The 18,763-nt window shown below is 38.4% G+C and overlaps 1 protein-coding gene across 1 annotated transcript in view; it reads left to right on the forward strand.

Moving 5' to 3' along the window:
• Nucleotides 1-1,376, forward strand: part of LOC111142681 (cytochrome P450 20A1) — a 61,730-nt gene extending 60,354 nt beyond the window's left edge. The window contains exons 12-13 of the mRNA XM_022495982.1: nucleotides 781-870; nucleotides 1,008-1,376. Of these exons, the coding sequence (XP_022351690.1) occupies nucleotides 781-870; nucleotides 1,008-1,158 (241 nt within the window). The 3' untranslated portion in view covers nucleotides 1,159-1,376. The remainder of the gene's footprint in view (nucleotides 1-780; nucleotides 871-1,007) is intronic.
• The last annotated feature ends 17,387 nt before the right edge of the window (nucleotides 1,377-18,763 follow it).

The following is an 18,763-nucleotide window of genomic DNA, read 5'->3' on the forward strand; positions in this document are numbered from 1 at the left end:
GTGCCCTGTTTTGAACATCTTAAATTTAAATATTCATTATGTGCTTTTGTATGATTTATCCTTATATCTCATAATATGATGCACACCTGTGTTACAGTTTCACTCCTTGCTGGTTCCAGAGAAATGTATTCTGTATCTATTGTTTAGAAGTAATAAATTAGGGGTGCCTGGGTGGCTCAGTCATTAAGCGTCTCCCTTTGGCTCAGGTTATGATCCCAGGATCCTGGGATCGAGCCCCGCATTGGGCTCCCTGCTCCGTAGGAAGCCTGTTCTCCCTCTCCCACTATCCCTGCTTGTGTTCCCTCTCTCGCTCTCTCTCTCTCTCTCTCTGTCTGTCAAATAAATAAAGTCTTTTTAAAAAAAAGTAATAGAAAAAATATATATGTTTACTAGTTTGAGAATATAATAGGTAAAACTTACTAAAGATTTTTATTTATTTTCGAGAGAGAGAGATTGAGGGTGAGTGTGCAGGTGCATGGGGCAAGGGGAGGAGGGACAGAGGGAAGGGAGGGAGAGAATCTCATGCGGAGAACTGCTCAGCACAGAGCCTGAGGCAGGGCTTAATCCCGTGATCCTGAGATCGCCGTCTGAGGCAAAATCAAGAGTCAGACACTCAGTACCAACTGAGCTGCCCCTAACAGGTGAAATTTAAATACAATTGTGACAGCAGTTCTTACTTTCAGTACTTTTCAGACTTTATTAGATACTGTGTTTTTCTAGTACAAACATGTAAAGTGCCATTGGAGCTCTGTTGTTATTTGTCCCAAACCTTCTTTTTAGATTTGATCCAGACCGGTTTGATGATGAATCGATGATGAAAACTTTCTCCTTGCTTGGATTCTCAGGCACGCAGGAATGCCCAGAATTGAGGTAAGTGATAGAGAAAGGGAAGTGAAAGGAAAGATGCCAGACTTCATACTCAGAGTTTTGCTGATGAGAATGAGCAATCTATATAATTAAAGCGTAATTGTTAATCGTTAGTAACCAGTCACTCTCTCCTTGACTAGGTTTGCATACATGGTGACCACAGTACTCTTGAGTGTACTGGTGAGGAGGCTGCACCTGCTTTCCGTGGAGGGTCAACTTATTGAAACTAAGTATGAACTGGTAACATCATCCAAGGAAGAAGCTTGGATCACTGTCTCAAAGAGATATTAAAATTTTATACATTTAACTTTTCTTGAGGAGAATGATGGTTTCAAAAATCTGTATTGAATCCTTTTATAAATCAAGTTATACCATGGAATATAAATACCTACTGGTACTTCATTATGTAAATTTGGACTTTTGCATATCAGATTTTCTTAATGCATGATAGACATTTATACTTTATTGCCTCAATATAATGATAATTTTAATGGGAAGCTCTCTGTTTTAATTTTTGTTTTGTCACTTTTTTGTTATTTTGTTTTGTTCTATCACTTTCTATGATATTATCTCTATATTATTTTTCTTAGTTTGATCTGTAGTATTCTTGAAAAGAGACGTTATTTTGCACACTTTGGGGATTCATGTTTTCTGAATATTCTTAAAAGGGAAACATAATCCTAACTTCTTTTCATACTTTAAATCTCTTTTAAAGGGAGAAAACAAAGACTTCCCATAATTTTGTTTCTTGGATTAATATTTTTATTTTCTAAATATAAATTAGCTTATATTTAATCATTGTTATTAGGTTGAATAACCTACCTAGTATTTGCTTACTTTTATGCCTCCCAGGTAATACTGTTCATTTCTTTACCTATACAAGGCTCCTCATTTTGAATGCTTCTGAGTCATTTGGAAATGACTGAATGTATTTTGAAGTGCTCCTTCTGAGGCTTGTCTTTCCTTCTGTTTTGCTGGAAATTTTAGTAGCACTATATTACTTCACCAATTCTCATTTGTGGGAAAAACTGAATTCCTGATATGTTACTATCATATCATATTATGTCACATAATGAACTTAATGATTAAGAAACAAGAAAGCACTTACCAAAAAACCAAAACCCAAATTAAAAAAAAAAAGAAAAGAAAACAAACATTGCAAAACATATGATAGGGATAATATCCATATGATATATAAATAGCTTATATAAATTGGTAAGAAAACATAATAGATAAATGGTCAAAAGACATGAATAAACATCTTTTAGAGGAGGAAATAGCTATTCAACTTTCAGAAAAAAGGGTCAGCCTCACTAGTAAGCAAAGAAATATTGGAACTATTTAAAAAAATATTTTTAAGTATCTTGGAAATTTATACTAAGTACTGATAAGTTTTATGTTTAATACTTTTATATTGATAGCACTATAGTTGAGTCCGCTTTTTTTTTTTTTTTAAAGATTTTATTTATTTATTTGAGAGAGAGACAGTGAGAGAGAGCATGAGCAAGGAGAAGGTCAGAGGGAGAAGCAGACTCCCCACGGAGCTGGGAGCCTGATGCGGGACTCGATCCCGGGACTCCGGGATCATGACCTGAGCCGAAGGCAGTCGTCCAACCAACTGAGCCACCCAGGCGTCCCAAGTCCGCTTTTTTTTGTTACATTGTTCTTGAAGAATTTTTTTTTAAGACAACAACTGGAGGAAATATGCCAAGTGCAGATAGAGAGGAAAGGAAGAAAAATGATAACTGTTGCAAGTTATCATTTTTTTTTGACACTGCTGAATTCCTCTTGTAATTTTAGTTTCAAGATTGTACCCTAGTTATTGAGTTATTTTATGCTGTGTTTATGGTCAGGTAGCTAACAATTTAGAACTAGTTAGGAGTGGTTAAGATAGAATTTAAGCAACTACATGCAGCTTTAATTTCTGACAAAAATATTTAATTTATGGAATAATTTAAATTCTAAAACTGTAAGTGAAATGTATTCTTAGTTCCCAGCATCATGTTGTTTCCAAAAAGGCACACTGTTAAATTCCCTCCTATAATTCTGTATGATTTTGTGTATATAGAGCATCTTTCTTTGTTCTCCAAGTACCTTAATTGGTTTGGAAACTGGCAGTGGAGAGTTAGAGTGGGCACTTGATGTGTAAACCGAGTGTCAGTAAAATTAGATGAAATAAGTAGAATTTTAAAGCAAGTGAGACCTGATCAGCAATGATCAAGGCAAAACCAGGACAGCTGAGCCAGAGAGTCAGTGGATTGGCCTGTTGCCAATATATGAGACAAGGCGTTATTACTCATAATGATTTGAATCAAGGAAAATAAGAGAATCAGCTAAATAAGCACATTTTATCCATGGTTACATGACGGACTTAAAACATTTCACATACATTCTAGAGGATTTTTTAAAAATAAAAATGCTGTCAATCCATGCCCTGTTGTTCTTACTTGACCCTTTGTATTTATCAAGTGACTGAAATTAAAGTGGCCTTAGTGTCACTAATGGCTCGTAGCATGGCTCTGAGCAGGACTCTTAAGTTTTGTAGCTTTTGGGGTTTTTAAAAACTATTTCTTACCTGATTTTGATCTGCATTCTTTTCGACTGTTGAGAAGCTTGCTGTTGAAAACACCAGCACGGGGCACCTGGGTAGCTCAGGCGGTTAAGCATTTGACGCTTGATTTCAGTTCAGCTTGTGATCTCAGGGTTGTGAGATCGAGCCCGGAGTCAGGCTCTGTGATGGGCATGGAGCCTGCTTAAGATTTTCTCTCTCCCTACCACCCCCCCCTTAAAAAAAAAAAGCACATTTTTTATAGAAAGGGATCTTCCACACTTTGTGCTAATAAAATTCAAGGGAGAATTGATTCTGTGCATGTGTCTGGGAAAAATGCAAAACTCACATGCTGTTTTATCTGGCCCATAAATGTGCAGTTCCATTTTTTTTTTTTAAAGATTTTATTTATTTGTCAGAGAGAGGGAGAGCGAGAAAGTGAGCACAAGGCAGGCAGAGGGAGAAGCAGGCTCCCTGCTGAGCAAGGAGCCTGATGTGGGACTCGATCCCAGGACGCTGGGATCATGACCTGAGCCAAAGGCAGCTGCTTAACCAACTGAGCCACCCAGGCGTCCCTGCAGTTCCATTTTTTATATAAGTAGATTCTATCTTACTTACAGACCCTATGTAAAAATTTGTCTTATTTACCTTAAAATAGTTTATATTTTAAAAACAAAATGTTCTATTTCTTTGTCATGAAAATCATATAGGTTTTCTGTAGAAAAATCTTGGAAATACAGAAACACAGAAATAGAAATTCAGTCAACCATAGTCCCACTACTTGGAGTTAGTTGTAAATTCCTGGGGTAGATGCTTCTACTCTCTTTTATATCCACTTGTAATTTTTACAGATGTATACAATGTTCTCTTCATGTAATATCTTATGAACTACTAGTGTTTTCTACAACTGAAACACTAACATTCTCAGAATATACTCTTTCCCATTGTGGGTATTGTTATTCTTTTCAACTTTAAGATTCTATTTATCTGTCAGAGAGAGAGAGCACAAGTAGGGGTGTGGCAGACAGAGGAAGAAGTGGGCTCCCCACTGAGCAGAGAACCCCATGTGGGACTTGATCTCAGGACCCTGGGATCATGACCTGAGCCAGAGGCAGCTGCTTAATGGACTGAGCCACCCCGGCACCTCTGTTCTTTTCACCTTTAAAAGTGGCTTTATTTCCTCCTCCATATATTGAAACAGTAAATTATATGTTTGTACATCTGAGTTGCTAAACCCATAGAATAGTCTGTAGTGTTGCAATGAGCATTTAAGAAATGAAATTACTCTTCCATTATAAGAAGAATATAGGGGCTTCTGCATGGCTCAGTGGGTTAAGCCTCTGCCTTCAGGTCAGGTCATGGTCTCAGGGTCCTGGGATTGAGCCCCGCATCTCTGCTTGGCAGGGAGTCTGCTTCCCCCTCTCTCTCTGCCTGCCTCTCTGCCTCCTTGTGATCTCTGTCTGTCAAATAAATAAATAAAATCTTTAAAAAAAAAAAAGAATATAATTAAATTCAGATTGAGACGGCATTTCAACTTTTAAGAGGAAATTTTAAGAATTTCTATTGTTGTTTTTGGACCCTGGGGCAAATTAAGATTCTTCCCTTGAAGCCATCTTCATTTTTTTCCCCCTCCAGATTCATGAAAAGTGCAGTTAACCAAAAAGCATACTTTTCTCATTTCTCATGTGTGGTTATGTTGACAGATTGAAAACTGCTTAAACGCAATTCTACTGAGTCTGTAAAACTGAGGACAAGACAAACATCAGGGAGTAAGTTTAGTAGCTGTGAGAGGATAGCTTGTGAGAGAAGTGGACACTGTTTTCAAGGGCAGGTTTATATCATATCAACAAATTGATACGAATGACCTTATTTCTCTTCTTAGCCAGCCCTATGCCTGTTTCCTAAGTTACTAAGACCAACGATTAAGGTAGAAGGGTTGGATGGAGGGGGGAGGTAGGACAACAAAGCAGTTACTGTTAGTACGGAAGTCAGAGGAAATCAGCACAGCCAGAAAGGCTTCGTTCAATGTTGCTTTGAGGCCCGGGGAGTGACCTCCACTGATACAAAGGAATGAGACTGAATTTGCAGCAAGAGTTAAGCTCAGAGAAGAAAGGGAGTAGAAGGAGCATTTGTTATAAACCAAACATTTTATATACCTATCTTACTTAGTCTTTTAGAGTGTGACAGTAGGTTCATTGACAAGCTAAAATAGTTTTTCATTTCTGCTGGAAGAATACTATAAATGAATATAGGCATATACTTGCTAAGAAATAGAAAGTAAAATATCTAAATTTTGAATTATCTTAGTATCTTCAGTGGGGTTTATTGGTGTATTTTGTTATTTAAGAGGGAATCAAGCAATAGGTTCAAATGATGTGTTCATAATAACTAAAGAAAATTACTAAAAAGAGTATTGTAAGAGCAGTTTTAAAAGAAATCTTATGGGGCGCTTGGGTGGCTCAGTCATTGAGCGTCTGCCTTTGGCTCAGGTCATGATCCCAGGGTCTTGGGGTTGAGCCCCACATTGGGCTCCCTGCTCAGCGGGAAGCCTGCTTCTCCCTCTCCCACTCCCCCCGCTTGTATTCCCTCTCTCACTGTCTCTGTCAAATAAATAAATAAAATCTTAAAAAAGCTAAGTTAAGCTTTAAAAAAAACTTAAAGAAATCTAATGCTACCAACTCAGCCATATCTGTATAACTGATTAACTCTTTTCATATTTCCACATACATATATTTTTACACATTGCAATCATAACAATATGGTTTGCTTTTCACTTACTGAATTTTAAACATTTTCCTTTGTTACTTTTGTAAGGGCTTTGGGGAATTGATTTTGGGGCGTAGGATGAGGAATAGACTTAAAAATCTATAAATCAAACACTACATTTATTTCGATGACACCGAGTGAATGGATAATTGTAAAATTGGAATGGGGAGCCATTCTGTAAAACATCCAGGCAATAGACCAAAGGGCACAAAATGACAGTCCTCTTCCAGTTCCACTCCCTCATTTAATCTAGAGACTGGGAATGGATCTTGTTAGAGCAGGTAATAAGATGGCATGAGCAAATAACATCCTGTTTGGTAATTTAAAAAAAATTATATCTAAAAGACTTGCAAATTCCTGTTGTAATTTTTAACATGGGAGATTAGGAAATAAAACTGTGTACTTGACCATTGTAACCATGTTATAGATAATGTTGTAAAGTGCCTGTCTCCAAAAAGGCAATCAACAAATATTTTTGAATAAATGAATGAAATCTTACATATAGTTTTCTGTGCATGTAGAATAAAGTAAAGGTGATTATTTAATAGTTGAGAAAGTGTTCTAGATAGCCAAACTTCCTCTAATGCTAATAGTACTTTGTGATATGCTAAGTATCCCATTACTAGAAGTATTTAAGATGTTTTGTGGACATCTTTCAGTGATGCCTGTATCAGGTGTGAACATAGATTTATTTAGAATAGTCTGTAGTTGTACAAAGATCAACTAAAATAGTTGGTAAGCAAGTAGTCCTTTCTTCCTCCGTATCTATCACCAGATTATCATTAAACTGGGAATGTTTAAGGAACACAGTTTTTTAAAGATTTTATTTATTTATTTGACAGATAGATCACAAGTAGGCAGAGGGGGCGGGGGAAGCAGGCTCCCCACCTAGCAGAGAGCCCGATGCGGGGCCGGATCCCAGAACCCTGGGATCATGACCTGAGCCGAAGGCCGAGGCTTTAACCCACTGAGCCACCCAGGTGCCCCAAGGAACACAGTTTTTTAAAGTTAGTTTAGCGAGAGCATTATTTCCCGAAGCGTGTTTCATGGAACACTGTCCTGTGAGATGCTCTGAGGAAGAGGTTGCTTGATCATGTTCACTCTCAGATTCTCGATACTATATTCTCTCTCCGATATTTCTAATATTAATATATCAGAAGTGCTGAGAGGCTCAACTGTAAAGAAACCTATCTTCACTTGATATAACCCTGATTGTTCCTAATGTATTTATGTAGGTTTCCCTTTTTTCATTTACACCCTTTATCCTGTAAACCCACTGTTTCATGGAATGAGTCTTCTATAGAACAGAACCCATTTCTTCCAACGTGACCTAGAGACAAACAGGAGTCTCAATGGGGCGCCTGGGTGGCTCAATCAGTTAAGCGTTTGCCCTCAGCTCAGGTCACCCCACATCGGGCTCCCTGCTCAGTGGGGAATCTGCTTCTCCCTTTCCCTCTGTTGCTCCTCCTGCTCGTTCTCTCTCTCTCTCTCTCTGTAAACTAAATAAAGTCTTAAAAATAATTTTTTTTAAATATTGAAAAAAAAAAGTAGTCTCAGGTAACATCTGTCTTGGCTAGTTCCGTAAACTCTGCAGGTCCAGAGGTTCTCTAGACGAGGAACAATTGTAGGCTTAGAACCAAACCAGCCGAATTCCAAAGTCTCTCACTCCCTTATCTCTCCCTCTTTCCCTGTGAGGCCACAGCACTCCGAGCTCTACTGACTCTCCCTCATACCCCTGTCCTGACTTATATTCCTGTCTAAAGAAATGGAACTGTCTTAGTTCAGCAACAGTGTTTTATTGAGCATGCCAGGTCTTATGTGAGGCATTGGGAATATAGCAACGGACAAAACAGACATGACATTATAACTGTGTTCTCTCTCTTCTGTGCTCTACTCGAGGAGAGAGAGCCCTAAAGTCTTACATTCCAGAGCTTAACCTTCTAGCACTCAACTTCCCAGGTCCTGAGTTTGGAAGTAGCTCAAGAATCCTTTAGGCTAGTGGCTGAAAGAGACATAGGAAAGAACTTAGAGATGATTACACGACAACATGAAAGCCTTCAGTTATAGGCTGTAGGGAGGGAAGAAGCACAAGGAACAGTTGGGGGCAAACCATTAGTTTTGCTAGTTTTAGTGTATGAGCAGAAGAATCTAGGGGTCTTACTGAGGAAAATTGTCAACACCAATGCCATTTAGCAATCCCACAGAACTTCCAGAGTGAGATGAAACAATAAGATGTGGTTTGACTAGTTAAGGAGTGATATTTATTGTAGTGATTTGTATGAATGTTGCTTACCTATATGGCCGCACTAGGTGTCTTCAACTTTCATGATTTGTTGCTTGTGTTGCAAGATCATCAGCTAATAGAAATTTGATCTTTAGGGGCACCTGGGTGGCGGCAGTCAGTTAGGCTGCTGCCTTCGGCTCAGGTTATGATCTCAGGGTCCTGGGATCGAGCCCCACATCAGGCTCTTTGCTCAACGGGAAGCGTGCTTCCTCCTCTCTCTCTGCCTGCCTCTCTGCCTACTTGTGATCTCTGTCTGTCAAATAAATAAATAAAATCTTAAAAAAAAAAAAAGAAATTTGATCTTTAGAGCTTAAAAGGGCCTTGTAGAGATTATAGGGAATAGCCTGCTCATAATTTTAAGTTTTAGAGAGAGAAGCCTAAGGCTTCTGGAACTAGTAAGATTATTGGTCTTTTACTTTGGATTTTTCTCATATCCTTCTGAAAATATGTGCTTAAGTATGCTGCTATTATATTCATAGGATTTTGTTAAGCTTTCAAGGAGGTGTAGCTTCAGAAGGAATTGGAAAATTTAAAAAAATATTCTTGATACAGAACCTTTGAGGGAGATGCAAATGTGTTTTGAATGTTAAATTTACTTAGATTTAAAAATACATATCTTCAAGCAAAGTTGCCATGACAACCTTTCATAATGTGTGTATAAATTTTATGTCTGTCTCTTTGAGGTTTTCATCTTGCCCAGTATAGGGTTTAATCACAAGAATTGGGCACTATGGTGTGTTTCTATCTGCATGGTGCCCTGTGGGAATTCTGTAATTTTGGAAAATGCAAATCAAGCAATAGGGCAGCTCTGTGGCACAGCCGTCCCACCAAGATAAATGTCGTCTTGTTCTCTCCATGATCAGAGATTGATCTGGTTTCAAACCCAAGGTGAACTTTGAGTTGAAGTAGAACCATGAGTCCATTATGAGTTTCTGCTTTTTCTTATTTGGAAGATTTACAGGAGGGCCCTAGGAAGCTTGGGAAATTCTGGACCAAATCTCTTGGTTGACCCGCAAACTGATGCAGTGTCCCTGAGATCCTCTAGCTCTAAACCACAGTTGTTATCATAGGTCACCTCAGAACCATGAGAGACTTCTCTGCAGTGGCCAGGCATGTGTATAGAGACATCTCAGAAGCTCTTTCTGGCTTGAGCTCCAATCCAGCACTGCTAGACAGGTACCATTAACAGACCTTTTCACTTCCTTTTACTCCAATTCAGGTACCCTTGTCTGTCAAGTTCTATTTTGCGCATCAGGGGCCAGGAAAAGAATAGTAGGATTTCAGAGAGCCAAAGTTTAGGAGGAAGGAATTCTCACCCTTAATTTTGAAAATGTGAATTTATTAAGCAGTAGAATAAGGGGGTAGTGACCAGTACCTTTTCATAACAATAACTATGATTTTTATTTAAGAACTCTTAATCTTGGAGCACCTGGGTGGCTCAGTGGGTTAGGCCTCTGCCTTCGGCTCAGGTCGTGATCTCAAGGTTCTGGGATTGAGCCCTACATTAGGCTCTCTGCTCAGTGGGGAGCCTGCTTCCTCCTCTCTCTCTCTCTCTCTCTCTCTCTCTCTGCCTGCCTCTCTGCCTACTTGTGATCTCTTTCTGTCAATAAATGAAATCTTTAAAAAAAAAAAAAAAAGAACTCTTAATCTTGGGGCACTTGGGTGGCTCAGTCATTAAGCGTCTGCCTTTGGCTCAGGTCATGATCCCAGGGTCCTGGGATCAAGTGCCCAGTAGGGCTCCCTGCTCCCAGGGAAGCCTGCTTCTCCCGCTCGCACTCCCCCTGCTTGTGTTCCCTCTCTCGCTGTCTCTCTCTTTCAAATAAATAAATGCAAATCTTTAAGTTAAAAACAAAAACAAAAACTCTTAATCCTAACATGGATGCCTGAAATTTTGAGGTGCTTGCCAAGAAGAGCTGTTTGTGTTTTATGTTGTAGCTCCTCTGTGATGCAGTTTTAAAAAATTAATGTTTATAGTAATTTAAGAATCCCTGAAGACAGTTAATTAACTAAACTGAGCTCAAAAGTATGATTTATTAATTTATTAGCTTTGGAGCTTTAATTCTCCTTAGTCTTTAATAGGCTTTATATTACTATGTTATATTTAAGAGAATCTATAGAAATTTTTGAATCCAGTCCCCATGTAAACGGGGAAAATTTAAACTGGAAGAGGTTATTGTATGGGAATTATGCTCAGGATTATGCTTTTTTTAAATAACATGTTTAGATTTCCTTTTTGTTTCATCTTATTCTCTAAAGGAAGAATTTTTTTAAAAAATGAAAAAAAGGGAAAGGCCCCTAAGCAAAAAGAACTGGCTATTTTAGTGTACGATGTGTTGATAACTGAGAGAAATAGGATAGTCTTCTAACAGCAGAAAACACTTGAAAAGAGATGACCCACAGTGGTGGTTTTTTCTTTAAAGATTTATTTATTTGAGAGAGAGAGAACGTGCATGTGGGAACGGGAGCAGGGGCTGAGGGAGAGGGAGAGAATCTCAAGCAAACTCCACTGAGCATGGAGCCTGACCCTGGGCTTGATCTCAGAACCCTGAGATCATGACCTGAGCCAAAATCAAGAGTCAAACGCTTAATCCACTGACCAACCCAGGCATCTCCATGCTGTGATGTTTATAAAGATTTTTTAGTTTATCTTGATTGTAAGGGCGTAAATTAAGGCTGACTACATAATTTGCAGGGCCCAGTATGAAATGAAAATATGGAGCCTTGGCTGGGGACGAAGTTCAATCTCCCCTCCCATGGGCCTGCTCTCTTCAAACTAGGATGGGTTTGAAATCTCCACTCCAGGACTCATTACTTACTGGGATCAGGGGTAGGCCAGAGAGCCCTGACCAGCCAGAGAATGTGCTGTGGTGTGGCCAGCCCAAGGCGGGGCTGCTGCTTCCTTGCCCTCCTCAAGATGCTCCAGACGAACTGCTTGTGGGAGCCCAGACCTCCCCATGGAGGGTGCACCCAGGCCCCCACTGGAGGATGACCATGGCAGAAAGTGGGCCTCCCTCACCCACTCCCCTGCTAAAGCAATCCTATTGCTGCCCTGGGCAAAAGGCAGCAGTGCTCCCTGGCAGGGGTAGGGAGATGGGGCACCAGGGAGCTGGGAGCTGGTCACTGAGAACCTGTCAGGGGAGGCAAGAAAGTCGTCTCCAGGCCCCCAGTGCATGCTATATGGTCCCATTGACTCCACTTACAAAGCACAAATTCAAAAATAGAATTTGTAAGAATTCACTACAGTTCCCCAAGCACAGGGCCCTTCTGAGCAGTGGGCTTTGTGGGACTGCGCTGGTTGCAGCCCATGAGGCCAGCCCTGGACACATCCGACCTTACATGGCATGGAGCTGTGACTCAGTGGTCCCGAGTGCCATACTCCCTGGTTGTATGCCAGTTTGTCTTGCAAATACCCATAAATGTTTTATTTATTACTTATCATTAAGTGGTTTAGACTTCCGTCGGATGTCTTAGAATTAGATACACGATAAGCAATACAGAGGTGACAAACCTAAAACAAAAGCAATTCCTTAGTGCACGTGCATATTGAAGTGGCAGAAGTGTTCAGGTACAGTAAAAATCTCATCTTGAACCCCCATTTCACTGACAGGACTTTTACTTTTCCTGTATTTTAATCATAACTGCCAAAGATTTTTCAGATGAAAGGTAAAATGGAAATTTTCTGTGAAATATCATTATAAAACCCTATGAAATATTTCAGTGATATGAGTCATTCACTTATTCATAGGGGTAGACATTTAGATAATAGAAGTAGCTAACAGAAATCTGTGAGAAATATATTGTTAATTCCTGTGGAGGAGGAAGGAAGAAATCCTACTGAAGTATTTTTAAGTGTAGTTAAATTCAGTGTTCCCTGCCATTTTAAAATATCAAAATTATTCTGTTCTCCTTTCTTTCCAAGAGGCTACATAAAATTACTTTGACAAGATCATGAATCATTTTTTGCCATTAACCTCTTCTACATTGCATTTCATAAACATAGCAATCAGTGGTCAAGAGCATCCTTATTCTCATCAACCTTGTATTGATCTGTAACACTTACTACCATGCACTGTACTATTTAGTTGGCAATTTTGTGAAAGTATAACCTCTTTGTTTGCACTATTACTGAAAGCGACAAAAAACAGACTATAATAAATAAAAGTCAGCAAGTGTTGGAAATCATGCATGCTGTAGGTCAGCTAATATTCAGCATAAAGATTCTAATGGTTTTAAGGCATAATCAACTGGTACATTTGAAACCATTAGCAATTCATGTTATTAAGTGAAGGGCAGCGCTGTATAGTTTTCAGTAATAAAAACCCAGTACATTTGGAGGCTTGAAGTTTTATAAAATCTTTAACATAATTTAAACAAAGGTGTGAACCAAAGTAGCTAATTTTAGAAAGCAGTTTTTGTCTGCTGTGAGGAAACTATTATCTATTTTATGTTTTAGCTCTGAAATTCAGTGTTTTTCATGGGAAAAAGATACCTAAAGCCAATTTTAGGAGGGACTAAAGAATTTTTATTCTTCACAAACATCTATCTTTCAAGATAAATTGTCTACACCATTGATAAACCTATACACAGATGTATATGTTACTGTGAACAATTTCAGGTTTATATTGCCCACTCTCATAGTTTAACTGAAAACATATTTTTCTCCGTAACTATAGAGAACAACCTGACAGTTATCAGAGGGGAGGTAGGTGGGGGGAGGGATGGGTGAAATAGGTGATGGGGATTACAGAGTGCACTTGTGATGAGCACCAAGTAATTAACATAAAAACTTAAAAAAAATTTCTCTTTTTATCTTTCACAAGGAGGGGAACTATTTTGTTGTCTTTCAAAGAAAACTATTATAGATTACTAAGTATTTAAATAATGTCTCTCCATGTTGTATTCTGGATACGTAATATTTCCTCTCTTTATTAGAGTAATTTCTTCTCAAAAAATGTTTTTCGTTGGGTATTGGATAGTACGAGAGGATTATCGCTGACTTTGATGTGCTAACAATATTGTGGTTACATAGCAAAATGTTTTTTTACAGATAGATACTAAAGTATTTAGGAGTTAAATGCCACGTTTACATGCTTAAAGTTCTTTAGTAATGAACTACTATGAGAAAATAAGGTAAAATAGAAGCCATTGTTATTCTAATTAATGTGTATTTGTGTATTTATCATACCATTCTCCATACCATGTTTATAATTTCCATACTAAAGAGACAAAAAATAATGATTTTCAATAAAAATGAAACAAAAAAAATATGAGTTTGTGGGCTGTGTAGCTACTGACTCTCTGAAGATGAATTTTTTTTTCAAACTAATTTTGGAGGATGTGTTTTTCAATAACTTTTAAACTTATTTTATAAAATGTATATTCATACAGCTATAAAGCACAGAATGCTCTATGGTACAATAAGCTTTTCTTGAAAAAAGAAATGCTTTAGAACATTTTTAACCATTAAATAAATACCCCTAGAATTGAGACTAAAGCTTTTATCACTATCACAAAGTTTCAGATGATAAAGCTTGCCTAAAAATGTAAGGCTTAGGGACTCCTGATTGTACGTCAGTGGAACATATGACTTTCCATCTCTGGGTCATGAGTTCAAGTCCCATGTTGGGCATGGAGCCTACTTACCAAAAAAAAAAAAAAAAAAAAAGTAAAGTTTAGATTGCAGCCATTTCTCTTTGATCACATGCAGAACATTTGTTTCAAAGGTTTAATATGTCCAAATTATATGCACTTGGTATTAAAATTCCTGATAGTCTTAAATAAGATTAAAACACAAAAACGTGTATAAATACTATGAACATATTAATCACCGATAATTATTTTTCTTGTGTGGGGGTGAGAATGGGAAATCAATTAACTGTGTCATTACTTGAATAAAAAACTCTGCTTGCGGAAAAAGCATTTGACAAAGTACAACATCCATTCATGATAAAAAACCCTCAACAAAGTAGGTTGGGGAACATACCTCAACATAATAAAGGCCATCCGTGAAAAACCCACAGCTAATATCATCCTCAGTGGGGAAAAATTGAGAGTTCTTCCTCTACAGTCAGAAACAAGACAGGGATGTTCACTCTTACCACTTTTATTCAAATAGTACTGGAAGTCCTGGCCACAGCAATCAGAAAACCGAAAGAAATAAAAGGCATCCAAATCAGCAAGGAAGAAATAAAACTTTGACTATTTGCAGATGGCATGATCTACATGGAGAAAACCCTCAAGTCTCCACGAAAAAACTACTGGAACTGATAAAAGAATTCGGTCAAGTTGCAGGATGCAAAATCAATGCACAGAAATCAGTTGCATTTCTACACACCAATAATGAAGCAGCAGAAAGAGAAATTAAGGAATCAATCCCATTTACAATTGTACCAAAACAATAAGATACCCAGGAACAAACCTAACCAAAGAGATGAAAGCCCTGTACTCTGAAAAGTATGAAACACTGATTAAAGAAATTGAAGATGACACAAAGAAATGGAAAGACATTCCATGCTTATGGATCAGAAGAACAAACATCTTTGAAATGTCCGTACTCCCCTAACCAATCCACACATTTAATGCTCTTTCTCACTAAATACCAATAGCATTTTTCACAGAGCCAGAGCAAATAGTCCTAAAAGGTATGCGGAACTGCAAAACACTCTGAGTAGCCAAAGCTATTTTCTTTCTTTCTAATCTCTCTCTCTCTCTGTCTTTCTCTCTCTCTCTCTCTTTTCTAAAGGTTTTATTTATTTGAGAGAGCAAGAGAGAGAGATAGCGAGAGAGAGAGAGAGAGAGAGAGAGCGGAGCAGGAGGGAGGGGCAGAAAGACAATGTAGAGCTCCATCCTGGGACCCTGGGATCATGACTTGAGCTGAAGGCAGATGCTGACCCAACTGAGCCACCCAGGTGCCCCGCCAAAGCTATTTTCAAACTTTGAAAGTAAAAACAAGGCTGGAGGCATCACAATTCTGGACTTCAAGTTATATTACAAAGCTGTAGTAATCAAAAAGAATACGGTGATTGTACAAAAATAGACACAGATGAATGGAAAAGAATACAACACACACACACACACCCCACTCGCGTACACTCTCTCTCAAAAAATAAATCAGTAGGGACCCTTGGGTGGCTCAGTTAAGTGTTTGCCTTTGGCTCAAGTCATGATCTCATGTGCTGGGATCAAGCCCCGAATTGGGCTTCGTGCTCAGTGGTGAGTCTGCTTGTCCTCCTCCCTCTGTCCCTCATCCCTGCTTATGCACTCTCTCTCTCTCAAGTAAATAAAATCTTTTAAAAAATAATAAATCAATAAATAACAACACCCCCAAAATGAATAAATTAAAAAATGGGCAGAAGACATGAATAGACCTTTTTCCAAAGCACACAGATGGCCAACAGACACATGAAAGGATGCTCGCCATCCCTATCAGGGAAATACAAAACAAAACTACAAAGAGATGTCACCTCACACTTGTCAGAATGGCTAATATCAGCAATACAAGAAACAACAGGTGTTGGTAAAGTTGTGAAGAAAAAGGAACCCTTTGGCACTGTTGGTGGGAATGCAAACTGGTGCAGCCACTCTGGAAAGTATGGAGGTTCCTCAAAAAGTGAAAAATGAAAACTAAAAGTTAAAATGATCCAGCAATTGCACTACTGGGTATTTACCCCAAAACGCTTGTTTAAAGAGATACATGTGCCCTGGTATTTATAGCAGCATTACTACAATAGCCAAACTAGGGAAACAGCTCAAGTGTCCATCAACTGATGAATAGATAAAGAAGATGGTGTGTGTGTGTGTGTGTGTGTGTGTGTGTAATGGAATATATAATGGAATATTACTGTGATTCAATATATATGGAATATTACTCAGCCATAGAAAAGAATAATATCTTGATATTTGCAATGACATGGATGGAGCCAGAGATAGTATGCTAAGTGAAATAAGTCAGTCAGGATAAATACTATACGATTTCACTCCTATGTGCAATTTAAGACACAAAACAAATGAGCAAAGGGGAAAAAAAAGAGGCAAACCAAGAAACAGATTCTTTTTTTTTTTTAAGATTTTATTTATTTATTTGACAGATGGAGATCGCAAGTAGGCAGAGAAGCAGGCTGAGAGAGAGAGGAGGAAGCAGGCTCCCTGCTGATTCGGGGCTCGATCCCAGGACCCTGGGATCATGACCTGAGCTGAAGGCAGAGGCTAACCCACTGAGCCACCCAGGTGCCCCAAGAAACAGACTCTTAACTATACAGAACAAATTGGTGGTTACCAGAAGGAAGGTGTGTGGGGGGATGGGTGAGATAGGTGATGGGGATTAAGGAGGGCACTTGATGTGGTGAGCACTGGGTAAGGTATGAAAGTGTGAATCACTATATTGTACACCTGAAATATTACACTGTATGTTGACAAATGAATTTAAGTAAAAGCTTTAAAAAACCTCTGCTTGCATTTCCAAGGACTGTGTAAAATCTCTAACAGGAAACATAATTGCACAAAAAGGAGTTCTTTTAAATTCCATTGAAATATATATTACTTCATTGCAATATATATATGTATATAAAAATATATGTGTGTATATATTTTTATATACATTTATACACATTTATATACATATATGTATATATATTTATGTGTATATAGACACACATATATACACACATATATATCCAACTTGGTATTGTCTGATAAAATAACAGCCAGAAAACTAGTTTTGAAATTCTCAAGGTAAAAAAGTTAAACAACACAAAGTATTCTCATGAAGAAGGAAGACATTAATATTTAATAGTTTTTAAGCATTTAACATAAAATGAGGAAAAGGGATAATATTTCAGGAAATACAGATATGAAACAGCTGGTTTTATTCTTTAGGTCCTGTAGATTCTACTCTTTAATAGATTTTAAGAATGTATGAGAAAATGCAGTTGCACTAAATATTGATCGACACTTAATAATGTTAAGGATACTACGGCTGATAGATTGATGCCATTTAAAAGAGGAAATTTGGGGACAAAGAGTTAATAGTGAAAACAATGATTATGGTTAATTAGCATGTCAATGGTGTGCAGAAAGAATGAGTGGAAAGATTTTTTTTATTTATTTGACAGAGAGAGAGCATGAACAGGGGGGAGTGGCAGGCAGAGGGAGAAAGAGAAGCAGGCTTCCCACTGAGTAGGGAGCCTGACTCCAGGCTTGATCCCAGGATTCTGGGATCATGACCTGAGCCAAAGGCAGGTGCGTGATGGACTGAGCCACCCAGGTGTCCCTGAATGGGTCTGTCTTATAAGATGTTGTAAGTCATGTGAAGTAAACATTTCTGTTAAACAACATTAATTTCTTTGGCGCCAACAATCAGGCATTGTATTATGAACTTTTCCTTAATTTCTTCACTTAAGGATATAGTTATTAGAGGGTGCCTGGGTGGCTTTGGCTCAGGTCATGATCTTGGGGTCCTGGAATGGAGCTCCATATCAGGCTCTCTGCTCAGCGGGAGGTCTGCTTCTCCTTCTCCTCAACCCTCTGCTTATGCTCTGTCTCTGTCTCATTCTCAAATAAATAAAATCTAAAAAAAACCAAAACAGTGCCTACCTTACACACTTAACCTAGGTGTCATCTCACATCATCATAAGAAGGATGAGTACAGTAAAATAAAATACATTTTTAAAAAGATTTTATTTATTTATTTGACAGAGAGAAAACACAAGCAGGCAGAGCAGCAGGCAGAGAGGGGGTGGGGGGGAAGCAGGCCCCGCTCTGAGCGCAGAGCCTGATGCGGGGCTCAATCCCAGGATCTTGAGATCATGACCAGAGCCGAAGGCAGAGGCTTAACCCACTGAGCCACCCAGGTGCCCCAAAATAAAATATTTTAAGAGAGACCACATTCATATAACTTTTATTACAGTATAATTTTTCTGTTGTTATTCTTGTTAATCTCTCACTGTGCCTAATTTGTAAAGTAAACTTTGTCTAGTTATGTATGTATAGGAGAAAACAGTACATGTAGGGCTCATTACTAGCCAAGGTTTAGGGCATCCACTGGGGGTCCTGGAATACATTCCCCAAGGGGAAGGGGGAGCTACCATATATTGGTAGTGGTCTGAACAACTAAGTGAGATTTAGAAGGGCAAGCCAAGAGGCTCTCTTCTTTGCCTTGACTTATTCAACAAAAGGCTATGATGAACCCCAAAATCTTGCTTATCAAATCTGTAGATGATGTGAAACAAGATTATTTATTTCAAGAGATGGTTATGAGGATTAAAATTTGGATTAGAGCCAAGATATATAAAGAATTGCAA

The sequence above is a fragment of the Enhydra lutris genome, unplaced genomic scaffold (assembly GCF_002288905.1).
Source record: "Enhydra lutris kenyoni isolate GAN:26980312 unplaced genomic scaffold, ASM228890v2 scaffoldscaffold1, whole genome shotgun sequence".
NCBI lineage: Eukaryota > Metazoa > Chordata > Mammalia > Carnivora > Mustelidae > Enhydra > Enhydra lutris.